Source organism: Adiantum capillus-veneris, chromosome 14 (genome assembly GCF_014529385.1).
Source record: "Adiantum capillus-veneris isolate H3 chromosome 14, ASM1452938v2, whole genome shotgun sequence".
Classification (NCBI taxonomy): domain Eukaryota; kingdom Viridiplantae; phylum Streptophyta; class Polypodiopsida; order Polypodiales; family Pteridaceae; genus Adiantum; species Adiantum capillus-veneris.
In genome coordinates, this window is record NC_140944.1 from 62846929 (window position 1) to 62865656 (window position 18728).

Genomic DNA, 18728 nt, shown 5'->3' on the forward strand with positions numbered 1-18728 from the left:
ATCTGTGCATCAACCACGTTCTCCAGTTCCTTCTCCGTATATTTCTTGGAGGCAGAAGGTTTCTTGAGAGTGGGTTTCGGGAGTGGTGTTGTGGTTCTCTGCCACTCCGTCTGTACCTCTTCCAAAGAGGTCTGGTTCATATATTTTTCCATCTTCGGGTCCTTGGCAAAATTGAGCATCATCTTTGTTGCATCGCCGATCAACTGGCGACGCTCTATCTCTCGCCGCTCCGCCTAAGTAGGCCAAGGCGGGCCATACTCTCTGTCGGAATCTTCGTTGTGATCCTAGCCCGCATCTCCAGATGCAGAGGGAGTCGACTGATCATTGCCTGAAGCCATAGGTGCCACGGAAAAAAAATTCGGGGATCGGATTTCCCGTAGAAGAGAAATCGGCCGTGCTTTGATACCACTATAACACACTTGGACACTCCAAGTCAAGAATCAACCGCGACAGCACCAAATAACCACTTCAAAACAATTCACAGATCACAATAGATTTGCACTGGCCCGGCGGAGTTCCGTGCCTAGAGATATTGGCCCCAAAGACTGGCGCCCCTTTCGGTATTTCTTTTTATATCAATCATCAAAGTACAAAAGAGCGGTTAGGGTTTCACTCTCAGACTCTGCGTCCAGATGCCCTGAGAAGTGAGGCCCTCACCACTAATTTAAAGGTTACAAGGGATGCCCAAAAGCAGAGCCCCAAAAGCTTCAAATCAAAAGCAATTGCTCTCTCTCTCTCACAGAGAGTCAAAACATGAAAGCAAAAGCATTCTCTGTCTCTTTCTCATTTAAGTAGAGAAAAAGCGAAATTTGCGTCGCTCATCATTTTCCATTTTTATTTTTTTTATAATTTCAGCCTCCGCGATTTCCGGAAATTAGGGTTTGTAGGAATTTTAGGGTTTCTGCTGTCCGCCACGTCATCACTTTGTGACAGAGTGCTCCCAAGCAGACAGTGACACCGCATTGGCCCCAAAGGTTGGAGCCCCTTTCGGTATTTCTTTATTCAATTAAACTTTGGAGAAAACCTATAAATTCCTACAAGCTGTCCCACTTTTATTAGGCTGATATGTCCTACTCTAGCCCAATTTCGGTAGCATAATTGCAGTAGGAAGCTTCACATACAAAATTCCCATACCCTTCGTGACTTCCCGCTTGCATTCGAGCACTCTGACAAACCTGGCGTGAAAATACAGCATGCTGAAATCTCTGTTTTTCGCCTCTAAAATGCACCAGATCACCTGTTTTGGAGTTCTCTAGCTTCCCCGAAGCACCTGGGATTGTTAGGATAAAAAAGGGTCAAAACCCTAAACCTACCAAAAAAACACAACAAGTTGTAATTTTCTGTTTTGGGCTCCGTTTTGCATGTCGGTCGCATCTATAGCAAGCCCTAGGGTGTCCGCACCTGTAGGGCTACTTGCCCTTTGATTTGGACAAGATTTCTTGCTAGAAATCGCTCCGAATCAACTTGCACCTACAGGGGATTAGCAACTAGCTAATCCGGTACCCGTGCAAGAGGCTCTTGCCTCGGCAATCGCGCATGAACCCAGAAAATTGTACATTACAAATGAGTAGCCCTTGATCTGGGCATCACGATTCTGTATTCAAAAGGGGAGAGAGGTGCATGAGAGCGGAAGCATCGTGCTACATAATCATTGTGCTACATAGAACAGAGGAGAAGGCAAGCTTTCCATTAAAGCTGTAAACCTGCGCCCACTACTCACACACACACCCACACACACACACACACACACATGCTGTAGGCACTTTATGAAGAAGAAGGTAGCCTCCTCTCTCAATTTTGGGTGCCCCCCAGCTGAGGTGTACTTGCAAATCGCTCTAGAGCCGCCAAGTGCTCAGTTTGCCCTAATTTCCTAGTACCCACCAACTTATAAAGTGTCGCGTGGGGCCTAAATGACTTTGAATTGAGCTTAGCCACCCTTTTACTACTCAGATTTCAGTGCGGATTGGCCCGCCGACCAACTCATGGTGACCTGGCCTTCACTGCTACGGGTGAAACTCTTGGCTATTGGCCGTCTGACACTTGTCATACAATGTTCGGCCATTTGTGACTTCAAAAAGAGGTTTCCAAAAATCATATAAAAATCAAGGGAAAGAAACCAACAACTAAGGTTAGTGGTGGACACAGCCTCGTTGTGAGTGTGCACGTGCGGAAGACACAGAGAGAGAGAGAGAGAGAGAGAGAGAGAGAGAGAGAGAGAGAGAGAGTAGACACAAACGTGAGAGATGGGGAAAGGAAATATAGAGCGCCCAGCATAAGTGGGCAGCCGGACAAGGTAAGGCGTCGTCCCAGAAGTGGACGGCCGGACAATGCAGTCTATATGCATATGCAAAGGGTGGCCAACCCGGAGGCACACTAGCCGTACTTGCATGCCCTAGCCATGTGAAGCAGCAGAGTGGTGTAAATGTAACACCCCCTCTCAGCACCGGATGCTGAACAAACGGCATGAAGCCGAAGATGTGAGGCAAATGATGAAGATGTCTGCTGCAATGTCCACTGAAGGATACTCCATGAGTGTAGCAGTAGTGTGGGGTGTCCCAACCGCCAAGAAATCTCCGTGGAAAGATGTTGTCCCGAGCAGTGTAGCAAAGTGCTGTACTCCGCCGATACAGGGTGAAGATACTGCATGAAGGTCCCGAATTGAGTGTGAAAACAACTCCTTGTCGTGAGAGAAGTGCCAATAGACCTGTAAGTGTCCAGCCCAAATAGGATCTGTGGTGCCTGTAGTCAAACCATCTGGAGAAAATGGGGAAGCCCAGGAATCGTCATGAGAATGACCGGAAGCCTGTCAATGCATGAACCTGCAACCCAATGTGGCCAGGTGATTGAGCTGTAAAAAACTCCAAGAAGGCCAGATGTAGCAATCTGCGCCGTAAACGTCCTCCGAAACAAGGAAAGCCAGACTAAACAATCGGCACTGTGAAGCTACCGTAAGCTGCAGTAGTCATCGAGAGACCACACAGACCACCACTAGATGGTGTCCTGTCTGTAGGTAGGGTAATCCAAGATGAGGGGGAAGCCAGACTCAACAGTCTACGTTGTGACGGGCCTCTAAGAAGAGGTGTGGTTAGACCAAGCTATCTGCACCGTAATCATCCTATATAAATAGGGAAGCCAAACTGAGCAGTTTGCGCTGTGAATAATCTCTGAGAAGAGAAGAGGAAAGGCCATACCAATTTGTTTGCGCCGTCTTGCCTGTATCTCCTGCCTCGAATCCTCCGGTGTCAACCAAAACAGAATCGACGCCAACACCACCACCAAACAACATCTCAGCGTGGCTCTCAATGTGAATGAGCTGGGAGTGGCCTACTGCCCGGGTCAGGGGATAAGTCTGCTGTAAAGTTACCGAGGGTGAATGTAAGCAACTCTGAAGGTAGAATCTAAATGATCAAGAGTGTAGAAGAGCAACTTCACTACCATCCAAGCCAAGCTCTGGGTGACTTCGGATGTAGTCGCGTAATGATGCCTAATCTCCCGCATCTGGCGAGTAAACTCTCCGAGAGAGTCCAAAGCATTGAAGTCCCATTCCAGTCTACAGATCCAAGCAATGAACCTCTCCAAGAAGAGATCCAAGATCCTCTCCCTAAGTCCATGTAGATGCTCTTGTGTAAGCAAGTGATCTGACGTGTCGAGGTCAAGTTGTAAGTGTCTGTCCACCCAAGATGTTGGTGTCTTCTCTGGGAATGCCGGAATCCCATATGCCATGAGCATGGCCATATCTCGTGTGAACTCCTCTGATGAGTGCATAGGTGTGTCCAAAACCACCACAAGCCACCATCCCCTCTGGAGTGCGCAACCCCTGAATGATGGTTGGAATGAATGGGTCTCCCAAGGATCATACGCCCATAGATGATCAAGCCGATGTCGAAGATACCGTGTACTGCAGCAGTCACTGTGAGACCGCACGGACCACCATCGGATGGTGTCCTGGCAGGAGGTAACTTCATCCTCTGTAAAAAACACAAGCCATATTGCTGCTGTCCACCTAAAAACGCAAGTGGGAGGTGATGAAAACGCTGCTGTCCAGCGATTTTCAGCGTGCTCGTACTCTCCCAGCAGGGTCCGGAGCGGTGCAGAGGGTGTAGGGAGGGCGGGAAATCAATGTCACAACCCCAGGTGGGCTGAAAACAGAGAAAACAGCAAGTGTATATGGCTGAAAACAGTAGATCTGAAGAGGATTCTCGTCGACAAAGCACCGGATGCCGAGCTGGTGGGGCAAAGATCTGTGGGTGCTGCCCCCTCTTGGCTGAAAACGCTGATGCTGATTGCCAAAAACGCAAGCCAACCAAAAGCACTAGGGTCTGCTGGCCAAAATCATTGATGGTAGGGGGCAATTCCGGCGATGAAAATCCCTCCTGTTGCTAGCGCTAGGTGTGGGGAGGGAAAATCTGCAATTCTCCAGCAAAAACGCAAGGTGAGGGTTGAGGTCTTCGCGACGGATGGCCTCGTACTGTTGTCGCCCCCCTCTTGGTGTAAAAACGCTGGCTGATCTGATCTGCTTCTTGGGAGGAGAACCTGATGTAGAAGGCGCACCCTCAATGCAACTGATACCATGTGAACTGGCGTCTGATACCATGTGAGAGTGCGCCTGCGGAAAAGAGAGAGAGAGAGAGAGAGAGAGAGAGAGAGAGAGAGAGAGAGAGAGAGAGAGAGAGAGAGAGAGAGAGAGGAAATATAGAGCGCCCAACGTAAGTGGGCGGCTGGACAAGGTACGGCGGCTGGCCCAGAAGTGGGCGGCCGGACAATGCAGTCTATATGCATATGCAAAGGGTGGCCAGCCCGGAGGCACAGTAGCTGTACATGCATGCCCTAGCCCTGTGAATCAGCAGAGTGGTGTAAATCTAACACTCGTGACATCTACGTTCTTGTTACAAAGTTTCTTGTTGATGCGTGTTCAAGCAAGGTCATGCAGGTTGAGTCGAGGTGTCGTGAGAATCCCAAGAATTTATGCGTTGTTGTGGAGGATTGTGAGTATTTGTTAGTTGTAAATTCTAGTCTTCCCTTCATGAGTTTATAGCCAACTGCAGCATGGTCCATGAGTTCTTGGATTGTCGAGACTTGCTTGGACAAACAATATTCCTGAAGTGGTGATGGCAGTCCTATGGTGTAGGGCTCACACTGGTTCTCCAAGGGTATTAGCTTGAAGAAAGACACCCGGAGATAAATGGCTAAAAACTTCTAGTTTTAGTCTTCCATAGTTTCTATGGCTAGCATTTTCAAGTTACCCCATTCTGCCACAAGCTGCACTTTAAACAAGAATGTCATGTAACTTCGGGCAAAAATATTCTTGAAAGCTTGCCAAGTCCTTGGGGCGTGAGGCTATGTAGCAGACTTGGACACTCCAAATCGGGAATCTACCACAACACACGTGGAGAACTGAAAGAACTAAACAAAACTGAAAGAGAGATGACAGGGCACGGCAAAGTTCCATGCCCAAAGAGATTGGCCCAAAGATTGACGCCCCTTTCTGTATTTCTTTATTATTAATGCTTCACAAAGTACGATGTCCGAGGGTCCTCGTCTCAGCAGTACTCCCAAGCTAATCTGCCTGAGACTGAGGCCCTGACAATTTATTTATAGGCCCTGGGCCTTCCAAAAGCAGTGTACATGAAAAGCTTCACGTCTAAAATCATCTGGTCCCAATCCCTACCGCCAAAATCTGTCAATACAAATTGCAGAAATCCGTACAGGTGCCACATCAGCAGCCAACATGATTGGCGGGATGTCCTTACAACATTGCCACATCAGCAGTTCCACGCAGATTGGGGTCCTTGCTTTAATTTAATGGTCTTGTGTTGTCCCGTGGGCACCATCGGACAGGACCCTTGTCACGAGGACGTGCCAGTTGCTAACTATGTCACAAGGACGTGGCAATTGCTAACCTTAGTTGTTGGTTTCTTTCCAATGATTTTTGTTTTATTGAAGTTGCAAATGGTCAGACATTGTATGGCCAATGTAAACGGTAGTTTCACCTGCAGACGAGAAGTGGTCGGCATTGGAATTTGTATAGTAAGAGGATGTCTAGGCTCAGAGCAAGATCATGTAGGTCCCCCCGTCGCACTTAGCAAGTTGGTGGATACTAGGAAGTGAACTCAATAAAGGCATAAAGTCAAGGTGGGACTACCAACAGAAAGTATCCGATAGTTGGGCCACATTGCACTTTTGGATGCAGTCCCAATGAGGATAGATGGTCATATGACCAGTGGGAGCCCAACGGAAGCATCTCCTAAAAATTAGGGAACTGCTACTTTGGGCCATGAAATGTGTTCGCGTCATTGCCTTCGGTATGACGAAGGGAACATTTAACAACTCTGCCGTGAAGTCAACTAGGCAACCAGTCGGGAGATTTTTAGGCGGCAACCCCGAAACCGGCAAAAGCTTGTAATCGCGCCAAGTGGCAGATTTTCATGCACTTGCCTCTTACAGAAGAAGTGGCGCTGAATTTAAGAGAGGGGAGGCTTCATTATGCAACTGTCAGAGGTTAACAGCTATGGAGTACTTTCTTTCCCTCTCATGTACAGTGTGGTCCTAGGAATGATGCCCTACACACTACACACTGCTCTCTCTCCCCCCTACGTGCAGTTATGTGATGCCCCACAAGAGGGCTCTTCATTTGACTGATGTACAGCTGTGTGGGTTCATGCTTTTGTGCTGAGGCAAGAGCCTCCTTGAGCAGGAACCTGGGTAGCTAATTGCTACTCCAAAGCAGGCACCGGTGAGGGTCATAACCTCACCATACAAGTGCGTTTTCAGCATTGTGTATGCGCTGTAAATTGACCGTTTTTCAACCATACGGACGCCAGAACCATTGGGAATCGTGCCCCACTGGCAGAGGACAGCTAGGGGACTATTTGGGGCTGAAAACAGGGTAAAAACCAGCGTGCTGAATTTACTGTTTTTGGGCAGGAATCAGAGGGTATACGTCAGTGGAAGTGAGTTCTAGCAGGGAAATTGGTTTCGCGCAAGTTTTGGGGCTGTTATGTTGCCGAAATTTGGCCAAAACAGGTAGTATCTAGCGGGATACAGGTAAAAGATTCCCAGGACTCTACTTTGTAATTTACCCTCTCAAAGTATAAAGAAATACCGAAAGGGGCGCCAATTTTGGGGCTTACGGGTTGTCGGCATCTGCTCGGGGCATTCTAGCTTCCGAGCCCCGTGTGTGCTTAAGTGTTAATTCCCGTCGCAAGTTTCCTTTGCACGTTCTCTCTATGTGTGTCTAAAGTAAAGAATTTCGGGTGAAAGCCAAAGCCTACCCCCCCACGGGCCGGTTTCAAGGTTCCATTGCCGGGATATCAATCACTTTTTCCTCAAGAAGTGAGCCTCGGTTGTTTTGGGTAAAGACACAGAGTACAGGAACGCGGGATTACACTATGGCCGACAAAGGGAAGGGCATCATGGAAGAGGGTTCCTCTTCGAAGGACAGACAGGAAGTTCCTATGGTCTTCGAGATTGGCGAGAGCTCACGGCCACGTCAGTCTATACCTCCTGTTGGTGTGAATGTCCCTCCAGTAGTACAGGGCTTTATGACTGGGCAACTTGAGGATGATGCGTTCAAGATTCGGTTAGTTGCCGCGGTGAATGTCTTTTCGCAACTAGTGCAGAATCCAAGGTTTATGGAGTTCTTGTAAGCGCCACCAGTGCAACAGCAAAATAGGCAACCTACACTGCGTACGGAGCTTGTTGAGGCTCAAGCCCAAGTACTTAATGCGACTCAGCAGGATAGGGAACACTCGCATGTTGCGGAGTCGGGGGCTCCAAAACAGGTTCCTCCCGTGCTCGAATAGGTGGCTAGAACGCCTATTCCACAGGTTATGCCAGTTCAGCCCGCCACCTTTCAGAGCCCGCATGCTGTTTTGAATGGACAGGGAACTGGATACCAGGCTATGCACACAGTTTTTCCACCACCCACGGTACATCCTTGGTATTTCGGGGTGGATCAGTGTTCCAAAGTATGGCTGGTTATGTGCCTGGAAGTCAGCCGTACATGCCAGGAACAGTGTTTGGCGGTATGCAAGGCATGATGCCAAACCCCATGTATGGTAGTATCGGCATGCAACAAGGTTTTCAGTGAAACCAGGGCCAGTTTGGGGTGCCACAGGGTCATTTTGGCATGGCTGGTTTTTCTGGACAGCAGCCAGATATCACACCTCTGACGCAAAATGTGAATGGCCAAGATGTGTCGATCATGCCTACTACAGTGCATGTTGCAGACCATTCCTTATGACAACTTGGGGGCACTGGAGAAGCCGAAAGCTTACAAAGGTGGTGCAGCTGTAAAGTTCGGCACTTTCAGTGGCTTCGAGGATAAAGCAAAGGCTCTCACTTTCCTCCAGCAGTTTGATACAGCTTTTGCAGGAGGGAATTTTACAGAGGCCTCTAAAGTAAGAAAAGATGTCACTTTCTTAAAGGACAATGCGCTTACATGGTGGACGACATTGTTAATGTAAGGACAGGCACCCGCCACTTGGGTTTACTTGAAGCAAATGTTTGCATCTGCTTGGCTGTCAAATGAATTTGAAGCCGACGTCATGACAAATTGGCACCAGCTTACTTCGGCTACATGCAAGAGCTTGCTGGAGTACAATCGGAGGTTTTGTAAAGCGTTACTCTTAAGTAACCTCCTACAGATTTGTGCCGTTGACAGAGCAGATAGAGAAGTACTGTTGTGGGCTGCCTAAAGGGCTTCGTGATTACTGTACCAAGAATAGAGTGGCTACCCTTATTCAGCTTATGGAAGTTGCTAACATTGGTCTTGCCTTGTTGAAAGGAGAGGACAGTGGGTTTCCGAGCAACGAGAAAGGAGGGCAGCAAAAGAAAAATTCAGCGAAGAAGCCCTTTGTGAAAATGGCTCTTGAAGCGTCATAGGGGTCAGAAAAGGCCACCAAAGATAAGGATTCAGCCGGGACTTCTGGAGCGCAGGCAAAGAAACAAAAAAGGAAGCCTTTTGTGCGCAAGTCGCTCGAGGAAAAGGTCCTAATGGCTGAAAACAAATGCATTATATGCGAGCAGCCTGGTCACTTCGCTACCAATTGTCCACAAAGGAAAAGACCAGCTGACTCAGATGATAAAGAAGACTAGAAAGGAAAGAAGCCTAAATCCACGGCAGGTTTGGTGCCAGACATGGTGGGTGACAGGCCCACCACAGATGCCAGTGAGTTATGCAGGGCATGGGGTAAAGTTAGGGATCAGACGACACTCATCTTCTTTGATCCAGTTAGCTATGAAGCTGGGCATCAGAGCTGAAGAGATGGGGTACACGGTAGAGGCAGGGTTGGCATGTCTTGGCCACTTAGAGTGTGTTACATTATTGGAAAGCTGCGTCTGCATATTCAGTCATATGTGGACACAGAAGAGTTCTATATCATGCCATTGGAAGGGTGCGATGCGCTACTTTGGACTCCCTGGATATTCAAAGTACATGGCATGCTGGATGTCTTCGGCAAGACGATCACCCTTCAGCATAGGGACAAAACTCATGTTTTGGATGTTAAGCTCAAAGGGGAGTCTATCCCTATTGTATCTGCTTCTGCTATCACTTCTGTAATAAAGAATCATCTTTCTGTGTACTTGATTTTTGCACGTGATGTCTCAGATAATGTTCAGTCAAATTTATCTGTGTTAGATAAAGAAAGGCCAGTATTTTTGCAAAAGTTTAGTGACTGTTTTTCTGATTCATTACTGTCGCAATTGCCGCCAGAGAGACCTGAGGACCATCGGATAGATTTGGTGCCAGGGTGTAGCCCACCAAATAGACCTCCTACAGGGTTAGCGCGGCGCAGCATAAATATTATGGGCCAGTTTGAGGAGTTATTAGAGAAGGGGCTGATTCAGCCTAGTTCTTCACCCTTTTGCTCCCCAGTGCTCCTAGTGCAGAAGAAGGATGGCTCATGGCGCATGCGCATTGATTACCGTGTGTTGAATAAGAATACCATCAAGAATAGGTTTCCTATTCCTAGAATTGATGATATTGTCGATCGTTTAGAGGGTGCTGCAATTTTCAGCAAGATAGACCTTAAGAGTGTGTACCATCAGATTCGTATAAGGCCAGAGGATGTGTACAAGATTGCGTTTAGAACGACATTTGGTCTTTATGAGTTTCTAGTGATGCCGTTTGGGCTAACAAATGCTGCTGCCACGTTCAACAGAATGATGGATCGGATTTTTCGCTCACATCAACAGTTTGTTGGGACGTTCTTCGATGACATGATAGTCTATTCGAAGAATGAAGAGGAGCATAGGCGTCACTTGACCATTGTGTTCGAAGAGCTGTGCAGTCTCACAGGTTACTTGTCAATCTTAAGAACAGTGAATTCTTCTTGGAAAAGATCCAATTCTTTGGCCACATAGTCTCAAAGGATGGTGTCAGAATGGATCCCGCAAGGTCGAAGCTATTAAGACATGGCCAGACTTGAAGACTGTGCACGATGTCAGAAGCTTCTTGGGATTATGTTCCTACTATAGAAGGTTTATCGGGAATTTTGCAGAGGTAGCATCACCTCTTCACGCATTGCAAAAGAAAGAGGTCACTTTCAGATGGACCCAAAAAGAGATTTCAGCTTATAGTCTCTCAAAGGAAAAGTTGACTTCAAATCCAATAATTGTTTTACGAGATCTCAGGAAGTCATTTGTGGTCCAGTGTGACGCGTGTGGTAGTAGCATCGGAGCAGTGCTAATGCAAGATGGATGGGTAGTAGCTTATGAAAGCCGAATTTTGCAAGGGCCAGAGAGGACTATGCAAGTCTATGAGAAAGAGCTCTTGGCCATCATTCATGCACTTTCTAGCTGGAAGCACTACCTCTTAGGTGCTGATTTTGTTGTCCAAACAGATCATCAAACCTTGCGATACTTCTTGACACGGTCAAAGTTATCCGAAAAGCATATGCGATGGGCAAACATTCTTTCCATGTTCCACTTCCAGATTATGCATGTGGAAGGCAAGAAGAATGTTGTGGCTTATGCGTTATCAAGAAAGCCACAAATTTCAGCTTTGTCAATTCCTTATCATCATGAGTTAGATGACATGAAGGAACAATATGCTATTGATGAAGATTTTGCAAGGATCTTTGAACAGTTGCAAGAGGGGCAACATCATGAGCACTACCTCCTCAGAGATGGTTTTATGATGATGCATGGCAGACTTTGTGTCACTAGGCCATTGCGACATAAGGTCATGGAAGAGAGTCATGTCCCACTGTATGCAGGGCATTGTGGTATTGATGCGACAGTTAAAGCAGTAGAGACATTCTTTTATTGGCCTACCTTGAGGAGAGATGTGGATGCCTTTGTGAGAGCATGCATAATTTGCCAAAAGGTCAAGTTTGACAGGCGAAAGGCACCAGGATTGTTACAACCACTGCCGATTCCGGATAAGCCATGGGAAAGCATTGCTATGGACTTTATCATTGATCTTCAAGAACGCCAACAGGGAATGATGGTATATGGATCATTATCTGCAGGTTTAGCAAGCAAGCCCATTTTATCCTTGACAAGAAGAAGATAAAATCTGACCAGATGGCACGCTTGTTTATGTACAATGTGTTTTAAGTACCATGGTATGCCACTATCGATTATCAGTGATCGTGATCCTTGTATGACCAGTTTGTTCTGGAGAGGATTGTTTGAGAACATGGGCACTACGCTCAAGTTCTCGTCTTCGTTTCATCCACAAACTGATGGACAGTCAGAAGAGGCTAATTCTATTGTCTTAGATCTGCTGAAATGCTATGTGTCAGATAATAAGGGCAAGTGGGAACAGTATTTGCCCATGCTTGAATATGCATACAATAATACGGTGCATTCGTCTACTGGCAAAGCACCTTTTGAGATTGTTGAAGGCGGCAAAAATGTTCCTCCCATTTTGCATACAAAGGACAAGATCTTTGAGGCAGATCGATATGTTGAGAACATAGATGAAATGTATAAGAAAATTAAAGTTGCCTCAAGCAAAGCAGAAAAAGGCTGCTGATCGTCACCGTCGTGAATTGTTGTTATCACCTGGTGATTGGGTTCTGTTAAGGTTCGGAAAGGCAAGGTTAAAGAAGATGAAGGGCAAGGAACGGCTGTTTCCTAAGCTTAGTATGCGTTACTATGGGCCTACAAGACACTATTTCGTGAAGTTCAAGAACTATCCGCCTATGGATGCAAAGTGGATGGAAGAGCATGAACTGTCAGAGTCACCAAATGTATTGCAGCTTTACCTTGAAGCCTTTGGGTTACAACCTACTTATGGCCCAACCCAATGTGTGCAAAAGAGGGGTAATGATAGAGCTAGTACATCAAATGTACATATGAATTCAATGTAATGGATGGAAATGACGAAAGTATGAAGGTCTCATTAAGTCATTTGTATCTATGTATTACGACCTTTCTTGCGGATACATGCGATGATAAAAGAGTGCTAACAACACAAAATCATCAGTGGCGTGTATTTATGGTATGCAATCGAGGATGTTTGCGATTTCAAGGGGGGGGGGGTATGTCACGAGGACGTGGCAGTTGTTAACTATGTCACGAGGACGTGGCAATTGCTAACCTTAGTTGTTGGTTTCTTTCCAATGATTTTTGTTTTATTTTTGAGACCCTCTTTTTGAAGTTGCAAATGGTCGGACATTATATGGCCAATGTGAAGGGTAGTTTCACCCGCAGACGGGAAGTGGTCGGCACTGGAATTCGTATAGTAAGAGGATGTCTAGACTCAGAGCAAGATCATGTAGGTCCCATCGTTGCACTTAGCAAGTTGGCGGATACTAGGAAGTGAACTCAATAAAGGCATAAAGTCAAGGTGGGACTACCAACAGAAAGTATCCGATAGTCGGGCCACATTGCACTTTTGGATGCAGTCCCAATGAGGATAGATGGTCATATGACCAGTGGGAGCCCAATGGAAGTATCTCCTAAAAATTAGGGAACTGCTATTTTGGGCCATGAAATGTGTTCGCGTCATAGTAACAGGGAATGGCCGTTTTCAGGTCTCCGTTCCCCATTCCCATTCTAAGTTCTTGTTCCAAATTCCCGTTCTGTGTATCAAACGTGAGTACTTGTATCAGGGAATGGCATTTTGTGGCAGTTGTCGTTCCGCGTTCCCCGTTCCGGTTTCCCGTTCCTCGTAACTATGGTTCGCGTCATTACCTTCAGTATGACCAAGGAAACATTTAACAACTCTGCCGCGAAGTCAATTGGGCAACCAGTCGGGAGATTTTTAGGCGGCAACCCTGAAACAGGCAAAAGCTTGTAATCTCTCCAAATGGCCGATTTTCATGCACTTGTCTCTTACAGAAGAAGTGGCGCTGAATTTTAAGAGAGGGGAGGCTTCATTATGCAATTGTCACAGGTTAAGAGCTACGGAGTGCTTTCTTTCCCTCTCATGTACAGTGTGGTGCTAGGAGTGATGCCCTGCACACTACACACTGCTCTCTCCCTCCCCTAGGTGCAGTTATGTGATGCCCCACAAGAGGGCTCTTCATTTGACTGATGTACAGCTGTGTGGATTCATGCTTTTGTGCTGAGACAAGAGCCTCCTTGAGCAGGAACAGGGGTAGCTAACTGCTACTCCGAAGCAGGCACCGGTGAGGGTCATAACCTCAGCGGCGTTTTCAGCGCTGTGTATGCGCTGTAAATTGACTTTTTTTCAGCCATACAGACTCCAGAACCATTGGGAATCGTGCCCCATTGGTAGAGGACAGCTAGGGGACTGTTTGGGGCTGAAAACATGGCAAAAACCAGTAAATACAGCGTGCTGAATTTACTGTTTTTGGGCAGGAATCAGAGGGTATATGTCAGTGGAGGTGAGTTATAGCAGGGGAATTCGTTTCGTGCAAGTTTTGGGGCTGTTATGCTGCTGAAATTTGGCCAAAACTGGTAGTATCTAGCAGGATACAGTTAAAGGATTCCCAGGACTCTACTTTGTAATTTACCCTCTCAAAGTATAAAGAAATGCCGAAAGGGGGGCCAATTTTGGGGCCTACAGGTTGTCAATGTCTACTCGGGGCATTCTAGCTTCCGAGCCGTGTGTGCGCTTAAGTGTTAATTCCCATCGCAGGTTTCCTTTGCACGTTCACTCTATGTGTGTCTAAAGTAAAGAATTTCGGGTAAAAGCTAAAGAATTTCGGGTGAAAGCCAAAGCCTACCCCCCCACGGGCCGGTTTCAACTCTATAAGTTGGAACGACTTATAAAAATTGGACCTTTCATTTTTGGCCTCTCGGATTGGTTCTACAAGTTTTCACAACTCCTTCTGTATCTTTTAGCGAGGCTCTGACCTCTTCTTGTCTAGAGTCTGTTCCTTAGGTCATGCCATGTCATCACTTTGTGACGTACCCCCCTCTTGAAATAAATGTAGTTGCCCTCGACTACGCCTGTAAAACCAACATAAGCCAACAACCATTTCAATTAGACACCGACTCTAAGTACATACACACTTGACAACATATCCAGTACTTGCACGAAGACGACAGTCACTGAACATTCACATGACATTCACATCACTATCCCTGTCGAGATGTTTGATGAGAGTCATGGTCATTGTAAGGTATTTGGCAATCAGATCCAGTTCTCTCGGATCTTTAGCGGATGTCGAGATCGACTAAATCTTGTTATTATCATATCCACATCATCCCTCAGGTGAATCAAGACCGAAATGCTACAGCCATTTCGTCTTTCAATCATGCACTCAAACATCACTCACATGAAAGAGCACATATATTAAAATCAATATAGGAATTCCCATTACGAAGTACTTCATTTCTTAAAGTCATACAACAGAATACTATCAGCCTATCAGTACCCCTAAAATTTGAAAGAAATCAGTGACTTTAATCCATCTGGGTAATCTGTGACAAAGGAGCACTGTAACTCCCCTCTTGTGCAGTCCGCACCGCACTAGATTCAACCGGTTGATCATCGGTAACTCTTGGAATAGTCGAAGTTAGACCAGAAGCCTCAAGGAAAAGTTCCAACATCTGAGGAGTATCTTCTAGGTCCTCGTCCTCCATCCATTTTGCATCCAATGTCGGATAGTTCTTAAACTTAAGTAAACACCAGCGTATCACTTTACCTTTCACTTTCCTTTCCTTGTGAGCCAGTATCTGTTCTAGAACGAGAATCCCCTCGGTCTCTTCCACTTCAGGTTGCTGACCACAACCGTAACATTTACCCTCCTTAAAGTATTCGGCACGTTGCTCTGCTGACATTCGAGGGCCTAAGGGTCTCTTCTTTTGTTGTTTACCCTTCCTTTTGTTACTGTTGTTCGTATCGTGTCCGGTCCGAGACGTCACTAATCTGTCTGCGGGGTACGTAAGAGTGCCCTCATTCAATTTTACACACTTTCCTCTAGATTAGCGTACTCGAGGTACTACGCGGATGTCTCAATCCGGTCAAAGATGGAGCCTTGGCCCTTGTTACAGGTGGAAAATGCATTGATGTTTATGGTCATGAGGGACAGAGAAGCCCTTTTTGTTTAGGAGGCCCTTTCATAGTGGAAGTGGCAAACTGAGATTGATTGAATCGAGAAAAATGGTACATGGGAGTTGGTTCCAAGAATAAATCATTAGGTCATTGATGTCATGTGAGCACAAAGTTAGACATTTCGTTGGACAAGCACAAAGCTCGTTTGGTTGCCAAAGGCTTTCCTCAGTCTCCTAGTGTCAACCATGACGAGGCTGTCTCACTGACTGCACGTATGGCTACTATTTTTACGGTTCATGCTCTTTCAACACATCATAGGTGGCTCCAACTCTCTAATCGAACTGAGAACAGACCAAGTGGCAAGAACTGAGAAATTTTTTAGACAAGGTGTGACCATCAGATCCGAGATTGATTACCGAGGCTTCGGATCAGAATAGCGAACTGAGACTCCCTGGACTGGGATGTAGACCTGGGATGGAGACCCTCATATCCAAGAGTTCTGACCATCCAGTTAGAAAACTGAAATTTCTTGAGACGGTGTGAAGCGTCAGACCCAAAAGATTTGTTTCTCTAGATAGGTTCTTACCATCCAACAAAGAGAACAAGAGCAGCATCTCTCCAGTAAGATTCTTGCTGTGGTGCAAGCAGAATTCAGGATGGAAGTATGGAAATGATGCCTCACCTCACTGCTTATGGTATTTTAAGCCTTACTTTAGTCAACTGTTCTGGCCCTGTTTCCGTTCCGGCCCCCTTCCCCTTCCCCGTTCCGTCCCAGACCCTCCCGTCCCCGTTCCTGTTCCAGGTAACTATGATGCAAAGAATTGGATTGTGCTTGCATGTTATCCATCTACAGTGACACAATTTCAATCTTAAAGCCAGTAAAACTACTATGAGTTTCATATTATACACCACTTCCATCAACCTTGAATTTCAGGAAGCATTCTTGTTTTTGCATCAGGTAAAGAATATAAATCTTGAATTTCGGTAAGAATATTCTCCCACAAACAGTTATCTGTCAAGGGTTGACTGGTAGGTCATTACTTTGCAGATTGAAATGACACAGACAGAAGAGCTTACGTGGGAGCTTGAATTGGCTGTGCCTCCACAATATGGTAAGATTTACAAGAATATTCCTTTCACTGTGTGCTGAAGTAGAGGAAAAATATTTTGAAACTATTACTGTATGGCATTTCCATATTGACAAAGATCTTAGGGAGGGTTTTTTGTTCCTGTTTTTTAACTGGAGTATAGCAATGGATACAGAGGAACTGGAATTCAATTTTTTGGTGAGGGATCTTGATGGGCTTACAATCTGGAAAATAGAAGAGCATCAGAAACGTCGACTCTTGCCTGCAAATAAAGCAGAGAATACCAGGGCATGTGCAAAGTTTAGAAATCTCAAACAGATTGAAGAGGTAGAATTACCTGTCTATGTGCATGTAGAGAGTATCCCCCCCTCTTCGGTTGCTGCAATGTGGAAAGCTCACAAAGGTGGCCTGAAGGTTAGCACAAACCAAGAGAATGCAAGGAACAATGGAGTCTATGCTGCACTATCTCCGGAGGTATGGTACGTTATGTGCATTCTAATCTTAAAAGGCATTTGATAAAGAGATCACGAGTTAAATTTTACTGCAGTAGTAGTAGCAGTAGTAGAAAACAGTGTTTTCTTACAGGATTCCTTTTCAACAAGTTTGAAGCGACAGATTCAAAACCATAACCTGGTGGACGATGAAGTCGCAGCAGAATGTAATGCAGAGGATGTGAAGACTACTGAGAGCCAAGATCAACTTTTGCTGATCTCAGCTAGGCAGCCTCCAGAGCCAAAGCCTATAAATAATATGCCCTATAAATCCATCGCAAGTACTAGGTCTGTTTCAGTCCAGGTATTGAACTAGCTGTTTTTTTTGTCTATACAGATTTCTTTCTTTCAATTTCTTGGATTGAAGTGTCAATCTGGGCATCATCTGAGAGACATCATCTGCTTAAAATATTGCTTGGATTGAAGTGTCAATCTGGGCATCATCTGAGAGACATCATCTGCTTAAAATATTTTTTCTTTCCAGGTCTGTACATTGTGTAGAATTTCATTTTTGTGTAAGCCTCGTATTAGGATTAAAATTTCATCTTTTGTGTTTCTTTTTGTTTTTTGCCCAGGAAACAGGGTTGTATTTCTATTACTTGACAGCCTCTGAGGATGCTTAAATATTTAGATTTCTTTTGTTGCTCAATGCTCGTTAACAGATATGATGAATATAAATTTACCCTTGCTTCTTCTTTCTTTGTGTGTCTTGATATTGTGTTTTGTGAGAGAGTTTTAGCCAACCTTTTAGTTCAGACTTTTCTGACCTTGTTAAGGAATATATATTGAATCACTGGGATTCCACACATGTTTCTTTCTTGATTTTTATGTGGAAAATGGAATGACAAGTTAGTAATTACCTTGTCTTAAGGATTCTTCTATTTCTCACTCTTGACTGGCAACGGGAATTTTTGTTGTGTATGTATTATCTGCTCTTAAGGTGTTAGTTGTGTTGAGTTGTCACTTCATGCTAGGATACACACTCCGCATGCTTTGCATTCCCTTTCTAAAGTACATCATCCATATGAGTTTCCTTTCTGGTTTTTGGCAAAAGTGACAAAGCTAATATTTTGAATGACAAAGCTCAATCTTGTTCTTTTTTATGAGACATATAAACAAATAATGCAGTAGTATTGTTTGCAGGATTTGGTGGTGCTAGGATCAGAGCCTGAAAAACTACAAGGAGTCCAGCCTGCAATGGGTGACTGCGCAAAACCTGTCTTTTTTGAAAACCCATCAATGTTTACATCTGAGGATAGGCTTATGGACAATAATGCAAACATTGATTGTGCTCATGCTGATGGTTCTACACAAGACAAGGTCTCTCAGGGCTGTCTTTTTAACTGGTTTTTGGAGGGCTCATTGTGTTCACCCTCCAGCATTTTGTCTGCAGAATGTGCTAGGACTTTCATCAACAGATGAATCTTCACCAAAAATAAGTTGGCATACATGTTTGTTGGCCGACCAACTTCTTGTCCCTAAAGAAAGACGACGCTTGGCTATCATAATGGTAATGCCTGACAATTTTTTACTTTTTGGCCTGCTAACTTATTCAAGTGTTACTCTAGATGTTTATCCTCTGCTGGTAATCTTTCAATGCCCTATACAATCTCTGTATGCGCAGGTTGGGCTGCCAGCAAGGGGTAAAACATTCACAGCAACCAAGCTTACAAGATATTTACGATGGTTGGGACACAAGACCAAACACTTTAATGTTGGTCAAGTAAGTTT

The 18728-nt window shown here is 45.4% G+C and overlaps 1 protein-coding gene across 3 annotated transcripts in view; it reads left to right on the plus strand.

The window, feature by feature from the left end:
• LOC147442489 (6-phosphofructo-2-kinase/fructose-2,6-bisphosphatase-like) overlaps positions 1 to 18728 on the plus strand; it is a 124107-nt gene that overhangs the window by 36645 nt on the left and 68734 nt on the right. The window contains exons 2-7 of one of the 3 annotated variants that reach the window (XM_086528651.1): positions 16467 to 16530; positions 16670 to 16985; positions 17109 to 17301; positions 18141 to 18317; positions 18391 to 18507; positions 18622 to 18720. In XM_086528651.1, the coding sequence (XP_086384777.1) occupies positions 16467 to 16530; positions 16670 to 16985; positions 17109 to 17301; positions 18141 to 18317; positions 18391 to 18507; positions 18622 to 18720 (966 nt within the window). Of the gene's footprint in view, positions 1 to 16466; positions 16531 to 16669; positions 16986 to 17091; positions 17302 to 18140; positions 18318 to 18390; positions 18508 to 18621; positions 18721 to 18728 lie in introns of all 3 variants that reach the window. The other 2 variants (XM_086528649.1, XM_086528650.1) reach the window with 2 other exon arrangements.